The 19,575-nt window shown below is 39.4% G+C and overlaps 1 protein-coding gene across 1 annotated transcript in view; it reads left to right on the top strand.

Moving 5' to 3' along the window:
* The window catches only part of DGKI (diacylglycerol kinase, iota), a 121,375-nt gene that overhangs the window by 30,252 nt on the left and 71,548 nt on the right, over window positions 1–19,575 (top strand). The window contains exons 14-18 of the mRNA XM_010566252.1: window positions 2,872–2,927; window positions 3,804–3,866; window positions 4,087–4,160; window positions 5,674–5,785; window positions 8,243–8,442. Coding sequence (XP_010564554.1) covers window positions 2,872–2,927; window positions 3,804–3,866; window positions 4,087–4,160; window positions 5,674–5,785; window positions 8,243–8,442 — 505 coding nt within the window. The remainder of the gene's footprint in view (window positions 1–2,871; window positions 2,928–3,803; window positions 3,867–4,086; window positions 4,161–5,673; window positions 5,786–8,242; window positions 8,443–19,575) is intronic.

Raw genomic sequence — 19,575 nt, 5'->3', positions numbered from 1 at the left:
AAGTGCCTGCTCTTACAAGTCATTACTGCTGGTGTCTTCCTTACCCTCTCAAATGCTAAAATATACACAGTCCTATGTATTTTAGGAGAGAAAAGCTTATAGCCTTGGAGGTGTTGCTGGTGTGTGGGTTTTATTGTTTTTCGTGTGGAATTGGGGTTGTTCAGCCTGGAGAAGAGAAGACTCGAGAGAGACATTATTGTGGCCTTTTAATACTTAAAGGGGGCTTATAAGAAAGATAGGGACAGAGATTTTAGTAGGGCCTGTTGCGATAGGACAAGGAGTAATCATTTTAAACTAAAAGAGGGTAGGTTTAGGTTAGATATAAGGAAGAATTTTTTACAATGAGGGTGGTGAAACACTGGAACTGGTTGCCCAGAGAGGTGGTAGATGCCCCATCGCTGGAAATATTCAAGGTCGGGTTGGACGGGGCTCTGAGCAACCTGATCTAGTTGAAGATGTCCCTGCTCACTGCAGGGGCTTGGACCAGGTGACCTTTAAAGGTTCCTTCCAACCCGAACTATTATATAATTCTATGAATTAAGCAGTGCAAAACAGATTCTGATCTTATTTACAATGGATGACAATCCAGAGAAACTCTTAGCAGAACTTTAGCAAAACTTAAAGCGCTTTCATGGCTGTAACACTTGGTCCATTAAGATAAGTGGTTGTATGCAGTTGCTAATGTGGAGCTATTGTAATCACACATAGCATTAAAATAAACAAACACCAATCGCCTGCCCCCTCCCCAAACCAAAATAAATTAAATTGATTTCAACTCTTATCCTATCAGGGCACTTTATGCAATAGAGATTGGTCAATTGTTATATTTAGAATAAGCAGTAATTGCAGTGTCTCAGAGAAACCTGCACATGAATGTGGCCTTTTTCATGGCAACCTCTACACTTTTCTTGTGACTAATCAGATTGAGCCTTGAGGGTTGGCTCCAAGCCTAACGTGTTTAGCTCTGCTTCTTCAGGAAGTGTTCTGGGTAGCGACTCTTTCCAGTTTCTTCCCTTGTTACCCTTATGCTTTGGTGGAGCAGAGGAGATGCGATTTACTTTATCCCTGTTGATGTGCTGTTTGATCTCTCAGCTCTACAGGACTGTTCATTTGCAGGACACCCCCCTACTACACACACACACAGAGTCTAACATATTCCATTTCCTACTCCCTTGATGGCTTGTGAATGGTGAGGATGGAGTGAGCCTTGGATATGCAGTCAGTGATTTACTTCTGCGATCAAAGTTGCACTCTGATCAACTTTAGGCTCTATTCCACATTGCAGAAAGAGTCAGTCCTTCCTCCCTACCCATGCTCATCTGCTATGTCAGAAGTAGGAGTAGTTCAGTATGTTGAAGGACTGCTGAATCCCTGACCTCAGAAAGGCTCCTGTTCTGTTCTGTTCTAAACTGGGACTTTGGTTCTGGTCAGTATTTGTTATAAGATCCACGTAAGAGCCAGTGCTGTGGTGGCTGCTGCCTGGAGCCACCGGGGATAGCCACATCAGAGAACACGCAGCACAGGCACCGAGCCTTCAAGAGCCTCCCGTTTCTTAGCATAGGGTGTTGAACTTTCTACAAAGAGCTGTCAGCTCAGTAAGTGAAATAAGATTTATTTATGCAGTTAAATTAATCGTTTGAAAATGTGGCCCTGACTCATATGTGACAAAACACATGGATGATACAGTAGCTGGGCAAACAGTCAAACAAGAAACGCAAAGTAGCTTGTTCTTACAAAATGGAGCCTAACACTGTGAGATGTAGTGACTTCAAAGAGAACTGAAAGGATTGTTTCAAGTGGTCATTTGGGAAGAAGTAATTTGGAAGTGTTCACATCAGTGTGATGCTTTAGCTAGAAGGGCTATCTTGATAGTTGAATGTTTGCACTAGAGAATCAGTGAGCCAGGGTGGGTGATCGGTACTACTACTGGATACAGTGTCAGAAGGGCTGCTTCTGAAATCTCTGGATCCCACAGACTAGGAAAGGAGTTCCCAAGGAGGCACAAGAATGACCTGTATTCTGGGAAACATGCCTTATACTGGGAGATTAAAGGAGCTCCATTTAGCTTATCAGAAAGAAGGTTAAGAGGCGATTTAATCACTGCCTTTAAGTATTTACTCAAGGAGAAGATATCTGATAGTTGAGGGCTCTTTAATCTGACAGAGAAGTATAATAAGATTTAGCAGTTGGCAGTTGAAGTCTGAAAAGTTCAAGATAGGAAAAAACCCCCCACATTTATTTTAACAGTGAGAATAATTAACCATTAGATGTGCACTACTACTGGACTATTAAAATTCTCCATCACTTGGAGTCTAATCAAAATGAAATAGCTCTCTAAATAGGTTTTAGAGTAACCCCTTATTTTTTTCCTGCAGGAATATTTGGGTAGAGATGCCTATTCCTCAGTACCTCTTTGTAACACATGAGAATTTAGGTGTCTGTTTCATCTTGTGAGTTACTAATGCTTTACTTCTGCTTCAAAGCAGGGGTTAGTGTTTCATGGATTTCTAATAATTCTTAGAGGTCTGTTCTGTGTTGGTGGTAACAGAAGTCTCACAAATGGTACTGAGAGATCATAAGTTGAATAGTCTGAGACATGCTAAATTAACTGGTTGTATTTGTGTTAACTCTTTGCTCATGTTTCCATCTATTTTCACTGTATAGGAAAGGGAAAGAATTCAATATCAGTATTTGAAATCTGATAGCAATAATGGCATGGGTGGGAGACTCTCACGCAGGAAATATATGTTAATATTTTCACCGAGTGATGTATGCTAAAAGCACTACAGTGCTAGCAGGGAATGTGAAGGTACAATGGAGTCTACTTGTTTTATTAGGGTGTTCATATTTTTCTTTTTTATTCTTTCACAGAAGCAAATCCAGAGAAATTCAACAGCCGATTTAGGAATAAAATGTTTTATGCAGGGGTGAGTTGTGATTCATCTTACAGAATGATGTTAACTTAGTTGTTTGAGTGTTTTCTTAAGTACCTTCCCCCTCACTTTCTCACATCAGGAGCTTATGCCGGTTCATTTTGCCTGTTTCAATTTAAAGTGCACATGTACTGTTTCTGGCAATGCCACACACGTGTGTCTGTTGGAAAGTGCCTGAAGCACTATTGTTTTACAGAGTTTAGCAGGTGAGAGAAGCGCTACTCCTTTGGACATAGTACTGGTCGTGTCTTGGCTCCCCAGCTTCTGGCTCATAAGCTTCTCAACAAACTGCTCTGCTTCTTTCAGGGTTTGGGAAGCACGTTGATATTGACTTTCCTAGAGAAATTCCCCAAGTGTTGGCCTGTATCTTTGTAGCTTTGAGGAGTAGTCTTGGATGTAGGGTCATGGGGAGTGGAGGGCAGAGATCAGCTATTTGGGGTGATTAATTCTGAAGTGTGAATACACAAATAAAATTACCCACTTCTGTGTTCAGGAGGTACATGGACAACACCTTATTCTAAAATGCAGCTATTAAGAGAGAAACACTAATTTGATAATGCATGACATATAAAGTCTTTCTGGATGATGACTCCCACCATACCTATGTGCCTTAAACATAGAAACAAATATGTGAGCAAGAATTTGCATTTAAATCCTTAGGTGCCCAAGGACCTTCTTTGGTTAACCTCTCAAAAGGAGAAGTATCATAATTTCAAAAAAAAAACAACAAACCATACCTCCTGAGAACAAGAAAGAATAGGTTTGACAAAAGGATGGCATTTTGGTAATTAGCTTTGTGGTGGGATAAGAAATGAGGAAAGGGAAGAGAGGAAGCACTGATGACAATTCCCGCATTTATTTCTGTTGCAGGCAGCCTTTACAGACTTTCTGCAAAGAAGCTCAAGAGATTTATCCAAGCATGTTAAAGTTGTGGTAAGTAGAAGAAATTGTGTCATAGTATTGTGGGAAGAGGGGGGAATGGAGAAAAAGCGAGGTGAGAGTTTAATGGCTCTGTTACTTTTCAGTTTTGAGCATGACATTTGCAACACATTCCAAGGAAAGTCTTGGGAAAGTTGTTACAAAGCAGCAACACTTCTCTTGTCTGTGGCTCCATTCAGCAATTTCTCTGTGCTCTGTCACTTTGGCTTTGTAGTGTGATGGTACAGACCTGACTCCAAAGATCCAGGAGCTGAAGTTCCAGTGTATAGTGTTTTTAAACATACCCAGGTAAGCTCAAGACAGATGCTTGGAGTTATTAATAAATAAATAAATAACGATACCTACAAGTTGTCCTAGACTGGGTGGGTGTGAAGGGCGAGTATTGCCACTGTTCTGCCTTCTTGAGAGCTAGGTGCTTATAATACCGTTCATTAGCAATATGGCATGGGATCTGAGTTCAGGGTGCAGCTAAACCATCCTTTAAAAAGTTGAATATCCTGATACAGGGATAGTAGAAATGATTAACAAACACGCTTTCAAACGTTGTGCACCTAACCTGCAAACAAGGTAGTAAAGACACAAATGCCTGGTCTTTCACTTAATTAGAAGCAGAGTGTGAAAAAAGGGTGGGGGGTGAGGGGGAAGCAGAGGGGGATTAAAAAAAGGATCAATATCTTTCTGGTAAAGGAACATCAAACTGTTGAAAGAAGTGCTGTTTTTTAACATGTTAGAAGGTGTCCTGAATAGAAATGTAGCTGTATTCTTAAAAGTTGTCTATCTCCTGCTCTCCAGAGCAGTAATCTCCAAACTTTTTTTTATTGTGCAACTCTTATCAGTAAAAAAAATTTTTGAGCACCATCCCAATATATGTATATTTATTTATAAATTATATACATGTACTACTGTACCAATATATACATTATAAAACATACACAAAAATAGAAATTAAGAAAGGATGTGATAAAGACGAAACAAGCAATATTTGAATTTTTTTTCTTATTTATTAAAAGTACAAACAATGTTTTCTTCACACACCTTAATTTTCTTGTCAGTTGTGGATTATTCTTGCACACTCCCTGTGGTGCATGCACCCCACTTTGGATACCGCTACTTCAGACAGCCTACCGCTTTGCTCCATGTGCAGTCCCAAGCACTTGATCTTTTCAGTTCTGCACTGCCCTCACTGCAAGCTTCTACTTGGTGTCACCTCTCCAAAGTTCCCCCTTCTATCACTTAGATCACTTTTACATCCATTCTTTAATGATAGGAATAACAGATGCCACAGCTGCCTCTGTTCCTGCTTCTTATTTCTCCCTGCCTCCTCAAACTCTGAAATGTTTTGCCTTCCTTATCCTGTTAGAGCTTCTGAGCCAGCAGGGAGAGAGCAAATGGAGCTCCAAGGCTGGGAGTTGCTGCTGCAGCCCCATGCTTGTGTAGCAGAGGGGCTGAGCAGCTTTCTGGCGCAACAGCTCATCTGCAGAAAGCAAAGCAAGTGGGGAGAACAAAGTGCTGCTGCTCTGTTATCTATTCCTGGTGTTTCCCCATTTTCCTCTCATTGAAGAACCTGCTAAAGATTATGATGGATACATTTATTTATGATGTACTAGCCTGGAAACAAGAGACAGATTGTCCTTTTTGTCCAGTCCTTGCCAGCATAACTTTTAATTGTCCCTGAATTGAATCCTGGAATGGATATCTGAATACTTCTGGAGGACAGCAGAACAGGCTTATAGGCTACTAATCAGGACCCATCAGGGCAAACTGCCTTCTCAAGGCTTGCTTTCCAAACCTCTTTCTGTAGGTATTGTGCTGGCACAATGCCCTGGGGAAACCCTGGAGATCACAGAGACTTTGAGCCTCAGCGTCATGATGATGGCTACATTGAAGTCATTGGGTTCACCATGGCCTCACTGGTGAGTATACTGCAGGTGCTACCAGACCTGCTGAATTCTGTGGGTGGTGTTGCAGAGTGCAAAGTTGCCCTCATTATTGAGGAACCACCATGATTGCACATATTCGATCAGCTAAGGCCAAAACATGCTCTTCTATTAGGTTTTCAATGAGGGGGACAAATTGTAGTTTTCTAATAAAAGAAGTATTAGTTAATAATAAAAATGTGCTCTTGTGCAAATTAGCCATATTTTGCAATGCAGTGCTCCCAAACGTCAAGATTATTGCAGTAAAACCAGCATGCATGCACGTTTTTACTGTGGGAGTGTTCTGTGGTCAAATAATTACTGCTGTTTCTTTGTAGCTTTGTATATTTCAATCTATGGCATAAAAGTTCAATTTTATTTTTTTTGTAAAGCAGGCTACTGGAAACAAATATGAAATATTATATAAAATAATATGCCCATACAGTTTCTATACTCCCACCAAAAATGTTGTGAAAGTTTAGTAACAGCTGTGGAAAATTTAGTAATATTTCTGGCACAAATGTTATCTTTTTGTTCTGCTAGGGAAAGAAAATTCAACCACCAGTTTTAATTTGGCAGTGCACTTTCTGTCAATAATGTCCTTAAAGCGAACTAAAGCTGAGTTACTATAAAGCAATCTCACTGTGAATTACACTAGTGACCTACTATCACAGTGGTTAAATCCAGTTGTCAGTCTCTTCAGAGGATGATTAAATGCAGTCAGAGAGTTGGTAGTTATCCCTGTGCTAGCAGTAATCTACCTAAGGCACTGCAACTTGAACTTAGGGTGACCAACAGAAGTCACTTATCAGGGCTTCCTGGAAGGTTTGTTTAGGTCCTGCTTAAGTCCATACTCTTAGGCCTTTGTTGCTGCTATGTCTTGTGTGAACTATGTTAAAGCTAACATGGATAAGCCTGTTTTCACTAAACTCACACGTTTATTTATGTGACCTGCCCTCAGTGCATATCGTATTCAGTGAATATCCATGATAATGGTGTTTGCTTCCTCAAAGAGAAATTCAGACAAATCTAATCTTCAAAGTTAGCAGGAGTAAAAGGTCACCTTGATCAACAATCATTTCTTTAGAAGTCTCGGTTAAAGATTCTTTTTTGGTCTCTCTGTTGTTTTGATGGATTTAGTGGACTAGGGAAATAACCTACAAGCAAGCAGAATTCTGTTAGCCTAGTAGATCATGTGGAATGAACATTTGTTACTTCACCCCTGAAGGTTTTAGGCTACGTTTCTGAAAATGCTGTCAAAAGTTTATTTAGCATGTACCAACTGGCAATTTTTGTCTGGAATACTTTTTGGGTTTGCCATTGTGTCTCTAGCCGCTCGCAGTAGCTAAAGTGATCTCAAAGCTATCAAGAATTTCAGTTGGAATTGAATTTAAGTAGTAGGGCCCTTTTATAGGAGGCCTAGTTCAGAACTGAGGGTCTACAAGCCTACATCAGTTGTGATGCTGATGAACCATTGTAACCCCAGACTGTGTTGATATAATCCTAACTTGCTCTGTATGTCTCCCAGATGTGCTTGGTCATACCCAAGGAGGTCTGTGAGACCAAGGAAGAGAAGTACTTTGCAAGAAGTTGATCCATAATGCTAAGGGCACAGAGCAGGATTAAGGGTCTTGACTTGTGTTTAGGCTGCTTTCTGTTAGTAATGAGTTAATGTAGGATTTTTTTCTGCATCTGATAGATGAGAGTTAATAGTCACACTACAAATTAAAAAAAATACATTTCTGCCCAAACTTGTCTGCTTAGAACTTGAAGGATCTGCTCATTGCCCTCCTTGTTTCATTCCTTTGAAATGAATTCTTGAACATGATATTTAATTGTTTTTAACAAGGTCCTTCTGCTTGCTCTTTTCAGCCTGTCTAGTCTCAAGGTTGAGTTGCGGTGTAAACTTCCTTAATAAGGTTTTTAGATTTATCTAATTCACATTAAAGACTGTATTCTGTTCAAGAAGGGGAAATAACTTTTCTGTCTGGCAGATGTACCCAGTTAGGTGGTTGTTTTAAAGAGCAAATAATTAGTAGTGTTACTGTTAGTGTAAAAACAAACCAATCAAAACAAATTGAAAACTTCAAGAATAAACACAGGTGTTCATTTGTGCAGGCACATGTGTGTATACATATTTGTATGTGTGTGTAACATGCTTGACATATACCAACGTGATGAGACGTGCAATGCATATGGTTAGATATCTGCTTATTGCCCACCACTTTTCCTTGTGAAATTTTAAGTCCTACTTTGCAATTTTGGAGTGAAAATACATTCATTGTGACTGTTAGAATGTCTTACACATGGAACACTGTGTAATGGATGCTGTCAGCGAAACGGCAAAACTGCATTTCAAATTTAACTGCCTCAACTGTCTGTTCTGAGGTGTCTTTTCTTTGTCTTTCCTGTTTGTTTTTGTTTTTTGCCTGTGGTTTCCCTGCCCCACCCCAGGCTGCTCTCCAGGTGGGTGGTCATGGAGAGAGGTTGCATCAGTGCCGTGAGGTGACACTTTTGACATACAAGTCTATTCCAATGCAAGTGGATGGCGAACCATGTCGATTAGCTCCCTCACTCATTCGAATCTCCTTAAGGAACCAAGCCAACATGGTGCAGAAGAGCAAGAGGAGAACATCCATGCCTTTGCTGAATGAGTGAGTTGGTTACGTGCATGTCCTAATGGCAGGAGGCCCGTTTGGGGCAGTGTATTCAGTCATGGATTTTGCATGTACTGGACTTGCAGCTCATTTACAAACAAAAAAAAAAAAAACCAAAATAAAAAAAAATGCACACCTCCTGAACTCCCTTTCCGCTGTATTGCAAATACTTACCTGATTTTCTTTTATTCTTTTATCTTCTGGGTTACCCTCTGTCTTGCTTTTAGGAAGGTGTTGTGTCTTTCAGCTATTTAGAGAGGTTTGTGCAGGATCAGCAGAGTGCCTCTTGGCTTCTGACAGTTCTGCATATGCCTTTTGCCCTTGAAGTTCTTTTGATTCATTTTCTCAACTTTATTGATCTACTTTTTAAGCTCCATTGGAGATCCTATAACAAATTGGCATAATCAAGAATTACTTGGGACATCTTGTAGTCTCTGCTGTGGGAGCATGCTGCCTGGGACTGTTTATGGGGAAGGACCTGGAGGCCCAGAAAGGGCTGTTTGCACTGTGTAGGGAATCCTGCTCCAGTATAAAGACCCAAATGAGAAAAGAGTAGTCTAAGGATGGATAGAGAAAAGCTAAGATAACTGGAAGCCAGGAACATGCAAAGAAGAAGAGACAGAACTAATACTCCTTTTCATAATTAAACCTTATTTGTAAGCACTGCAGAGATATTTTAACACACAAAAAAAAAATTCAAATTTTGACCTGTGAAAATGCCCATCCAATAAAATAATTTAGATTATTTTGTAGAGCTGATTATTGTACTTCTCATATAGAAGGCCTTCATATCTGCTAAAATGAGTGACATAATAAGTGCTTTTGCTCTTTTTCATCAAGTATTCTTAAAGTGAAGCAAACCAGTCTATCCCTTATACAAAGATACTGAGCTAAAGGTCTAAAGTTATCAAGGATCCACATTTCATTCAAACAACCATGCACTGAGGTTTTAATTTTTTGGAGGGGGTGGATTTTGCTGTTGCAGCTGTAATGGTGAGGCAAGATTTATGAAGAGATGTAGTATCTTTCATTAGAGTAATTCATATAACAGGAAAAAACAGATGAGGTCTTGGGCACACCTTTTCTCTTCAGGTATCTTAAAGGTTGTCTGTGTCTTTCAGCTGTATCATCTAGTGGAAGATATTGCTCCAGTTCAAACTTAAGACTCCAGCCCTTTAGAGTTTCTTATCATCTGCTGGTTGTCAATCTGTTCACGTAATCAAAGCCCCCTGGTTACTTTCAACATCTTCCTGTTCAATTTAGCACTCTGTGTTCTCTTACTGAGACTAATGCTTTAAGTTTCAGTAGAAGCCTGTATCTGTAATGTGCAATTCCTATTTGCCTGGAAAATACATAAGGTATAGTCATCTCTAGTGAGCAGTGAAGAACAGCAGACTCTTGCCTGTGGGCAGTGATGCCCGATTTCATCCAACCACAACAACTCAATAGTTTGCGAAAGCTAGAATCGAACAGAGAGGAATCCTGGGGCATCTTTTTCTACACTGAGGGAGGCTAATGCAAATGTAAAAAGAAAATGCCTGGTATTTCAATCTGATAATTAGCATGGTTAGGTTTGGATTTGGGGATCTGAATTTAAACTGTGGTAGGGAAATACAGATTCATAGTATATGCCAGTTGTCAAGAGGATATTCTTTGTAGTTTAGCTTGATTTAAATATACTATGGTAGACTATGTTGCTGTCGAAGTCCTTTGATTTGGCTGAGGTATTTTTCTGCAGACCAGTGTTTTGGAAAATACAAATGATCTGTCAGGAACTCTAGTCTCAGCTTCATGTATCGGAAATGGTGTGTCTATATACTTATATCAACATCTATAGCTATCTATATATATATATATCTGTGTGTGTATGTACTTTCCTCTCAAGTGTTGAAGGGGAAGGAGAGAGGAGTTGAATCTCCTGGTATGATAAAAAGTAAATGGCATGTTAAAGGTTAAACTCTAGGAAGCATTTTAGTATTGTAAGAATTTCATTCAATATGATGCTGATTTGCAATATTTCACAAGAGAGAAAATTTTCAATTAAATAGGTTTATCTACATTTCTTAACTTGATATCTGGAATATATCTCCCTATTCCATTGAAAACTCCCAGAAAGCATTATATTTGATTGAACACGATAGATTGTTCTCCTATGACTGTCATCTAAATGTTAGATGTGTGAGATAAGTGGGTCTGGAGCTATCCCTAATTGTTAGACATCTGTTCTTGAGCTCCTTGCCAGGAAAGTGATTAAAAAATTATCTCGTGTCACAGTAATGCAGAGTTGCTATTCTTGTCGGCTTTGATATTATTGCTAGATAAGGAGAGCAGTAGGAATGCTTTTTAGAGTTTTAGCTAGTCCAGTGTTGAAAGTAGAAAAAGACTTAATTTGAAGAAATCTTACACTGTTTTTGTTTTCTTACCCTGTTGTCCTTTGTTCTGGAGGTTTTAAGGAGAGGGGGTTTAGAAAGGATAGTGAGTTTGTTGTTCGCCTTGTGGTTGCACTTCAGTTTCCAGGGAATAATAGTATTTTAAAATTGAAAAGCCCATACATAATGTAGCTGAGTGAGAAGAACAGAGATTTCATGCTTCTCTCACTTGGGAGCAGGAGGGCTTTAGAAACATCATTCTCTTCTGACTGCAAGAGTTGTCCATCTTTCTGCTGCAACTGTTCTACTTCAAAACCTGTAGATGCCCTGAGAGGACACTTGTCAGATCCCTTTTTCTCATATACCTTTTTTGACCTGTTTTTTTCCCCTCCATTTTCCCACTATTTTGCTTCCAGCACCTTCTAATTGCACATAAACTACCTCATGTGGTTCTACAGAGACCTTCAAGGTAGAAACTCCTGTATGTTGAGCATCCTTGTTTTATCTGTTACTGAATAATTTGCCTTTTTCAAAGTGTGGGGGGAAATTCAGCAGCACTTTTCACAGTGTAAAAGGTCCTGGTCTTTTCTATTATTATTATTATTATTATTAAAAGTTGGCCATGGATCAAATTAAGGAACAAAAATCTAGTGTTTCTGTGGGGCTACCTGAACTGAAGGAGAGTCCCTTCCCTGTTGACAACAACAGCATGAAAAGCTTCGTCCAAGCTGTTAGGGAAAAAGTAAATATAATGTGCTGCATTTTGTCATAGCTGGGTGAATTACTGGTAATTAATATTTTATTCAGTTATTTCATCTTTCACTGCTGAATTGCCTACAAACAAATTTCTCAGTATATTAATTGTCCTGAACTATTCATGGACTAGTTGCTGCAACCAGTGATCTCTTCTTACTGTTCATCAAGCATTCATTTTTAATTTTTTTTAATATGTCCTTTTGGAAAGTTAAGCTGTTTTGATGTGACATACAGATTATATGCATACTCTTGAGTAGGTGAAGGTGACCTGTTTGTGGTTTGTACTCTTCTGATAACTTTTAAAATTTTGAGTTAAAGCATAGTGGAGGAAAGTTGTTATTTGATGAATACAGTTACAGTGCTTCTAACTTGTCTCTAATAGAGGCTGTCCAGACATAAAAGGAAGGCATAATTTCTTCCTCATCCCACAATGCATTGCTCTACAATGGAGACAAGTAACAATCCAATAAAGTGTTTCAAGCCAGAAGCAACTTTTTAGGTGCAAGGAATATACAGGATAAGGTGATGCTGTTCACACTTGATTATGGATTGAAACAAGGCAGATAGTGGGGCTGTGGCAGGAAAAAAGGTGGGTTTCTTTTCTTCTCATATGTCTTTTCTGTTTGTACCAGCAAAAGCAAATTTTTGCTACAGCCAGATCAGCAGACAGTTTTTCTGCAAAAGTGAGTTATGTTCTCGTTTTCCTTCCCTTAAAAGACTTGCCGGCTAAGTTCTCATTCCTATTCTCCACTATTGATCATGGTAACATGTGAAAGAGACAACATATAGCTTGGTTTTCTGTGATCAAGCCAAGAATGTGATTCTTGTGAGCTATAAGCAGTGGAATAAGAGGAGAAGCTGTGGTTCAATTTTTCCAGGAGTCGTTTTCTGATTAGAAACTACAGTTTAGTATGCTGCTTTGTAAGTTTCAGTTAATGATCACTTTCTGAACCTCAGAAGATGATATTTTGGTTTCAATGGCTTTTAGTTTGGGTTGAGGAAGAGTCCTGCATCATGGAAGAGAAAGAAGAGGGAAGAGCTTATAGATAAAACGTATTCCATACACTTGAGAGAAACAAAGGGACCATTTGAGTATAAACACTAAAAGAGAGTCAGTCTTCGGAGTCACTATATATAAAATGCATATTTCCCTAAGGTACATGAAAGAAGAATGGAGACAGCATTTTGTCATTGTGGATACAAAATCTCCAGTAAGGGTATTTTTTTTATTTTTTTTTCTTAAACGTTAACTAAGGTTGACCAACCTTTGGAGACAATTCCATCCATTCAGATCTTGGCTTTGGTGTTTGTTTGCATTTCTGGACCTGCTTCCAAAGTCTGTTGCCTTGAAATTTTTCAGTGCCTGTGGAACAAATCCTGGGGCTCCTAGTCTTCCTTGTCTAGCCATGTGCCTAGCTTGTCATTGGTCCTCCTCACTCGTGTCTTTAGAAAGCTCCTGTGTGCCATGTAGCAGTGATTTTCTCCATTTGCATGTCTTCTGTTGCTCTTGGCTTCCTAGTGTGAACTTGGAGCTCTGCATGTCTCTTCATTCAACTTTTATGTGACACATTCCTTTTATTTCTGTTTAAACGTTGTATGTCTTTCTTTCTTCTCTTCCACTCTTTCTCTCTCTCTCCCCCCCTGCCTTTTTCCTTGTCTGTCCACACTGTACTGCCTTTCTCCTGGCCACTCATTTCCTGCTGCCTATAGTATCCATAAAGTGCAGTCTGCTGACCTGAGGAGAGTCTCAGCTCCCCCCGATTCCTTCACTGTGTGAGTATCTGGCTTTTTTCTACTTTCAAAGTTCCATAGTTCTTTCGGTGTTACCCTGTGTGTCATTCAACCAGGAGATGGGGCAATAAAATCTAGTGACAAATGGGAAGTGGGAGCTCAGGTGACAGCATGGCAGGCACAGGGCAGTGGCTTCACCAGCAAAGGCACAGTTCCACAGTGCCCAAGTAAGGTGAGCAGGGCATGTCTGGTGTTGGTGACCAGGTTCAGCCAAAAGTCCAGCTCACCAGACAAATCCATAGCAACAGATGGGTCTGGAGACAAGTGTCAGGCGCTGTCCCTGGAAACAGTTAAGAGAGCTTTCCGTCCTTTAGTTTTAATCAAAAGTGTGTTGTGAACAAACTTAGCCATAAGCCATATCTCCTGATGGAGCTGATCTCTCAGCCGTATTTCCAGATAGAGCTGATCAAACCAGGAAACTAGTCCCCCAGAGGAGTGGTGTGACATTGGCTGCAGCTGCATTGAGGATGGAGACCACCCCCCACCCCTCCCACCTTGGCAATATCTTGACTGTCAGCCACTCCACTGTGCTAACATGCTAGATAGTAGCTAAATTATTCAAGAGCCTAACATCTTTTTTAAAATGTGGTGAATTGGCACTTGAAAACACTTGTACTGTTGTACCATTGTACGTTGGTATCTTCTAATTTATCCCATTTATGGAAACATGTCATATTATGAAAACCTGTGTGTCCACAATTAAAAAAACCAAACAACAAGCAAACAAAAAAAAAAAAAGCAAAGGAAACTGCTCCCAAAAGCATCCCAACCAACCTCCCTCCCCAACCCAAACAAACAAAAAAACCTCAAGCTTGATATAATATGTCAACTCAGGCAGTGTAGTTTCTCTTCAGAAATGCTTTTTTACTATTCAATCAAGAAAGACGTTTTGCTTTGTGTTGGCATCCCTTTTGTCTTCTTGCTTTGCCACTCTTATGATGGACATCTTTTCAAAGAGATTAGGACTATCAAAGAAACAAATTTGAAATACATGTTGGAAAATAACAAATTTCAGAGCTATAAATCCAGGTATTCAGAGCAGAAACTTGATTCCAAGAATGATTCTTATTCTATCACAGAAGAAAGTGAATGGTTTGTGCTAAAAGAAAACCCACCAACACTTCTCTGTTCTAAAGACTGAACACAGTCAATAGATGGTGCATAAATGTTCAACAAACCAAGAGTTATTTGGGTAAACCGACTGAATAATTTTAAGAGCAAATTTTAGCTTTGCAGAAAAGAACCTGGAGGTCCTGGTGGACACCCAGCTAACCATGAGCACTTGTGGCAAGGAAGGCTAATAGTATCCTGGGCTGCATTAGGAGTGTTGTCAGCAGATCAAGGGAGGTGATCCTTACCCTCTACTAAGCGCTGGTGAGGCTACACCTGGAGTGCTGGGTCAAGGTCTGGGCTCCCCAGTGAAAGAGAGACATGGAGCTACTGGAGAGAGTCCAGCGAAGGGCGATGAAGATGGCTAAGGTACATCCCTCCTACAAGGAAAAGCTGAGAGAGCTGGGACTGTTTAGCCTGGAGAAGAGAAAGCTCCAGTGGGATTTCATCAATGTCTATAGATATCTCAAGAGAAGACAGAGCCAGGCTCTTTTCGGCAGTCCCCAGTAACAGGACCAGAGGCAATGGGCACAATCTCAAACACAGGAGGTTCTTTCTGCACATCAGGAAAAATGCTTTACTGTAAGGGTCACTGAGCGCTGGCACAGGTTGCCCAGAAAGGCTGTGGAATCTCCATCCTTAGAGATACTCAAAAGCCATCTGAACATGGTCCTGGGCAACTGGCTCTAGGTGGCCCTGCTTGAGCAGGGGGTTGCGCCAGGTGACCTCTAGCGTTCCCTTCCAACCTCAACTGTTCTGTGATTCTGTGAAATTTCAGAAAGCTGCAAGTTCCTCATTGTTATTTCACAAACAAAGAAAGATTTCCAACTCGGTGTGCCTTATCCCTGGATCGTATTTGCTGTACTCTGCTGAGGAGCAGAAAGTAATAAAAACAACTTGTCTCACTGATTCAGTATCTAAGCAAGCCTCCAGACAAAAGTCGAGATAAGCCTTAATGCTTACACAGAACATTAAGCCATGGATCTGGGAGAATGGATATTGTTTCCAAGTTGAGGGATATCCCTTGGAAAATGACCTCCAAGTTTCGATACAGTTCATTTGAATGTCCCATTTGATATCAGCTGTCAGGATAAGGCAGGGAGAGAGAGACTCATGAGCCCCAAACTAATTTGTAAGTCAAAGATGTTCTGTATCTTAAAATCTGTAAAAATAGATTAAACATGCTGCTGTACTGTGACTGGCAATTAATGTGTCTGGCAAATTAAAATAAGAACCCATGAGGTATCAGGGAAATTTGATTTGGATTATGATGGCTTTGAGATTCAAATGTTCCTTTTTTTTTTTTGTTGAACAACATAGAGCCTGAACTCCAGTTAGTACTGAACAGCAGGGCAGATTCTGCTGAGACCTGGTGATGGATACAGCCTGTCTTAGATAAATTTCAGGTTTTCTGCAGCAGGATATGCATGGGAATTTGGGGCATCAAAATTATTAGGCACATATGATCTTTGTTACAGAGACAGTAGAACTGTAGTGTGATTCATTTCAAATGTTTGTACAGGGTGCATAAGTAAATACAAGTGTTGTATTTTTAATTGAGGCTCTTTTAAAAGGAAGGTGAAGACTTGCATTTTCCAGCTGGATATTCAGAGGTGAAAAGGATGCACATCTGCGAGTGCATTTGTGTTGTGTGGTTGATGCAAAGGAGTTCTGAAAAAAAATTACCATTTGAAAAATAAAACATGATTGACTTGCATAGCTCCTACCATCCTTTTGCAAGTGGAATAAGCACTGTGGATATGCTATGATTATTTTGTTTTTATTACAAAATCTGCATAAATGAAAATACAAGTATCATTTTATTGGTAAATAGTACTCTATGAAAGAGCTTACAAAGTAACGATTGCAGCAGACTATGCATATAAAACCTGTGTGAATAGCAAAGGGGTAATAGGAAATAATTTTTTGCTTGTAGAGATCCAAAGCCAAACCGAATCAGCTTTCTCAGGTTGATACAGGTTTTGTCTATAGGAGGAGAGTCTAATAAAGAACAGTAGGAGACAAAGGATAAGGAAGAAAGTGTTTAGTGAGCTATTCTCCAAATGCATAGTTAAGGATGAAAATGCTTATATATATCTTCTCCCTTTTCTCCATTACATGAATTATAAGGAATTGAGTCTCATTTTTTCTTTGTCAGTTTTTCCTGTTTAGCATGTGGTCTTCTGTTTAGTGGGATCATTACTATCAGAGAATCCACCGTGCTTGGGAGTGTAAAGTGCGAGAGAACTACAGCTAGCATGGGGAAGGAGAAGGAAAGCGAAGACCAGGACTCTACCTGGCACTTTGGCACGTATTTAAGGGTATGTGTGGGTCTAGCCTTTATACAGCAAAATGCTCAAGCACTTGCTGAAGCAAGTGTGAGGTAAGAAAACGCAAAAGGGCTTAGTACAGTTGGGTTAACCTGGCTTATCTGGAATAACTCTTATCAAATGGAAGAAAAAAAATATATGGTGGAGCTTATATTTTTAGGGGTATTTTTTTAGGTAAAGAGCTTAGCAAGAGCTTAGCCTTAAAATAGCGGTGGGCTTCTGTGAAGCACTGGAATTTGTCCATCAGAAGAGGCTGGATGATTCTGCTCTTTTGTGGCAGTTCTTATGTTTTAAGTAGATAAATGCTGTCAAAACCATACTTATTTTTAATGTATCATTTCCAAACTCTGCCAATGCAATCTCAAAAGTAAGCAGAATTTATTTTTCTCCACTGGCTGCTGCTTCCTTTTTTCCAATTGTTCTAAACACTGGAACATTTAATTAATTTTGCATGTTTATTTCTTCTCTAGGAGATAGGTAATTCATTAATCTGTCACTGCAAACATGCCCCAGAGGAGTGTGATTTTTTTTTTTTCCTAAAGTTTATTATTTTGCAAGGGAGCGGCAGTAGAAGTTTTCCTTTCCCTTTTCTGTTTTCTGAATCATATTAAAATCTGTATGTGTGTAGGCTGGTGTGGGCTGTATTCTGGAAGAAGATCTATCAGAAATTTGTCATTGGATTCTGTAGAGTTGTTGGACTGTTTATTATTATTTCCTTTCTCTATGCAGACACAAAGCATAAGAAATGGTTCACAGGGTTCATAAATAATTGATGTAAGAATTAGGGCATGTATAATTTAAAAGTCTATCTTCCTGGTTGAATCAACCTGGTAGCATGGCAGAAGTGTTACCAGGTTGCTGCGCAGGAGTGCTGAGCTTGGGCAGGACCCAGGCTGGCTCTGCCTGTTTTCTTTCCTGGGTAACTGGAGGCAGGAGCGTGTTTCTTAGGAAAACCAGCTGTGCTCCAAGTGAGTTGGCTGGCATCCTCTTGCCTGTTGCTGGATGATTAATAGGGGTGAGAGGAGGAAGTCACAGCTTCATCAAAAGCTGAGTGTGTTTTCTTGGTGAAGGGAAGTAGATCGGATTCTGTGGGTAGTCTCAGAATAGGTACACGTGGCTTTGGTCCTGTGGGTTTGAACCACAAGTGGTGGAATGAAAGGGATTTTAAAAAAATAAGCCCTTCTCATTTTTTTCCTGTCAAAGCTCTGTGTTTTTAGGTTTTGGGGTTCTTTTGGGGGGGTTGGAGTGTGGGTGGCGTGTTGATGGTAACATTTTTAGAATCCCCCAAATGCTATAGTTCAGGCATAGGAGGCAAACAAATGCATACCTTTTCTTTGGTAACAAATTTCCAGCAGGGGGGTAGGTGGTGTTAAAAATGACTTCACCTTACAAACAGTTTATCTAGCATGATGTTGACTTTCTAAGACCTACTCACATAGAATAATGGTTCTGATTCTGGTATGTAACCTGGTGTACCATGGCATGGATATCTTCTCACAGAAGAGCAGACTTAAAAACCATAAAATTTAAATTAGTTATACAAGTTTTAAGAATTTCCAGAATGCATGCCCTTTTTCCTTACCATAGGAATTATTGAATATCTAGGTGATGTTCTATATTCTTGTGGAAAAGTCAAATTCTGTTTGTCTGATAGAAAGTAATGCGGTTTCCTTGTACTGTTCAGACATTTTGGAGCTAAAAAAGGAAAGAAAATAATTTGCTATTACTGAAATTACATATTTTTTTGATGTGAGTAGAATAATTTTGAGAGGACCTCATAACGTCTCTGTAGAATCTTTCACAGTTTGTTCCAACTAAATAATGTGCATAGCTTTTCTACAAGGCTCATTTGGATTGTTATTTATTAATACCCTGAATGTGCATTTCTGGTCCATGCTCATACAAAGTTCATCAGATAAAATCCAATGTGGTAAACTAGCCTATCTAAGCTCCTGCTTTGAGAAGATTGATATTTAGGTTTGTGTTTAAATGAAACCATTATAGCTAATCAACATGAATGAATGGAATGTTTCAGTTGACCTGAATCTGTATTTATGGTCCCATGGGGCATATGACCTTTAGGATGTAATTCTGTGGATTGGTGTGTTTGGGGAATGAGGTTCTTAATTAGATTCTTTAGGAGGTAATGGAATTCATTCACCTATAATTTAAATTACTTTTCATTGACTATGTAATACACCATTTTGAAGAATAATAAGTCTAAGAAATTTAAATATTTTAGGTTGAATTGCAGTGCAGCAATCTACCCAGATTTATTTATAAATTGTCTCCTGCTCTATCTGGAAAGTTTTTCTTCCTTTCCTTACAGTCGAGCAAGCTGTTTTATACAGTGTTTAGAAACATCCATTTCTATTAATGCTGTACTAATGTTTGCTTTCAGTGACATTCATCACCCTATTATTAGCTTTTACATGGACATGCTTATGTACTTAATCTTTGTGGTTTCTGAATATGCTGAATTTGTCTGAACAAGACAAATTGTGTGATTTGTATAATAATATGGATTATTACACAGCATCTGTGAAAACTACAGAAGTATTGATAGTGGAAGTGTTTTTCTCAGCTGCATTAAATGGAGCTCTGTATGGAGCTCATGAGTTCTGTGAGTGAACGAGTTAATTAGTTGGATGATGAGGACAATATCCCCTGGTGTGAATTGTCAGTCTGGTAGCACAAGGAATGAATATTCACATAGTGAATTTTAGAGCCAAATCTATATTGAATAAGTATAAGATTTAGTGAGACATAATGTC

The sequence above is a fragment of the Haliaeetus leucocephalus genome, unplaced genomic scaffold (assembly GCF_000737465.1).
Source record: "Haliaeetus leucocephalus isolate CR32 unplaced genomic scaffold, Haliaeetus_leucocephalus-4.0 Scaffold206, whole genome shotgun sequence".
NCBI classification, from domain to species: domain Eukaryota; kingdom Metazoa; phylum Chordata; class Aves; order Accipitriformes; family Accipitridae; genus Haliaeetus; species Haliaeetus leucocephalus.
This window is presented reverse-complemented; position numbering and strand designations above follow the sequence as displayed.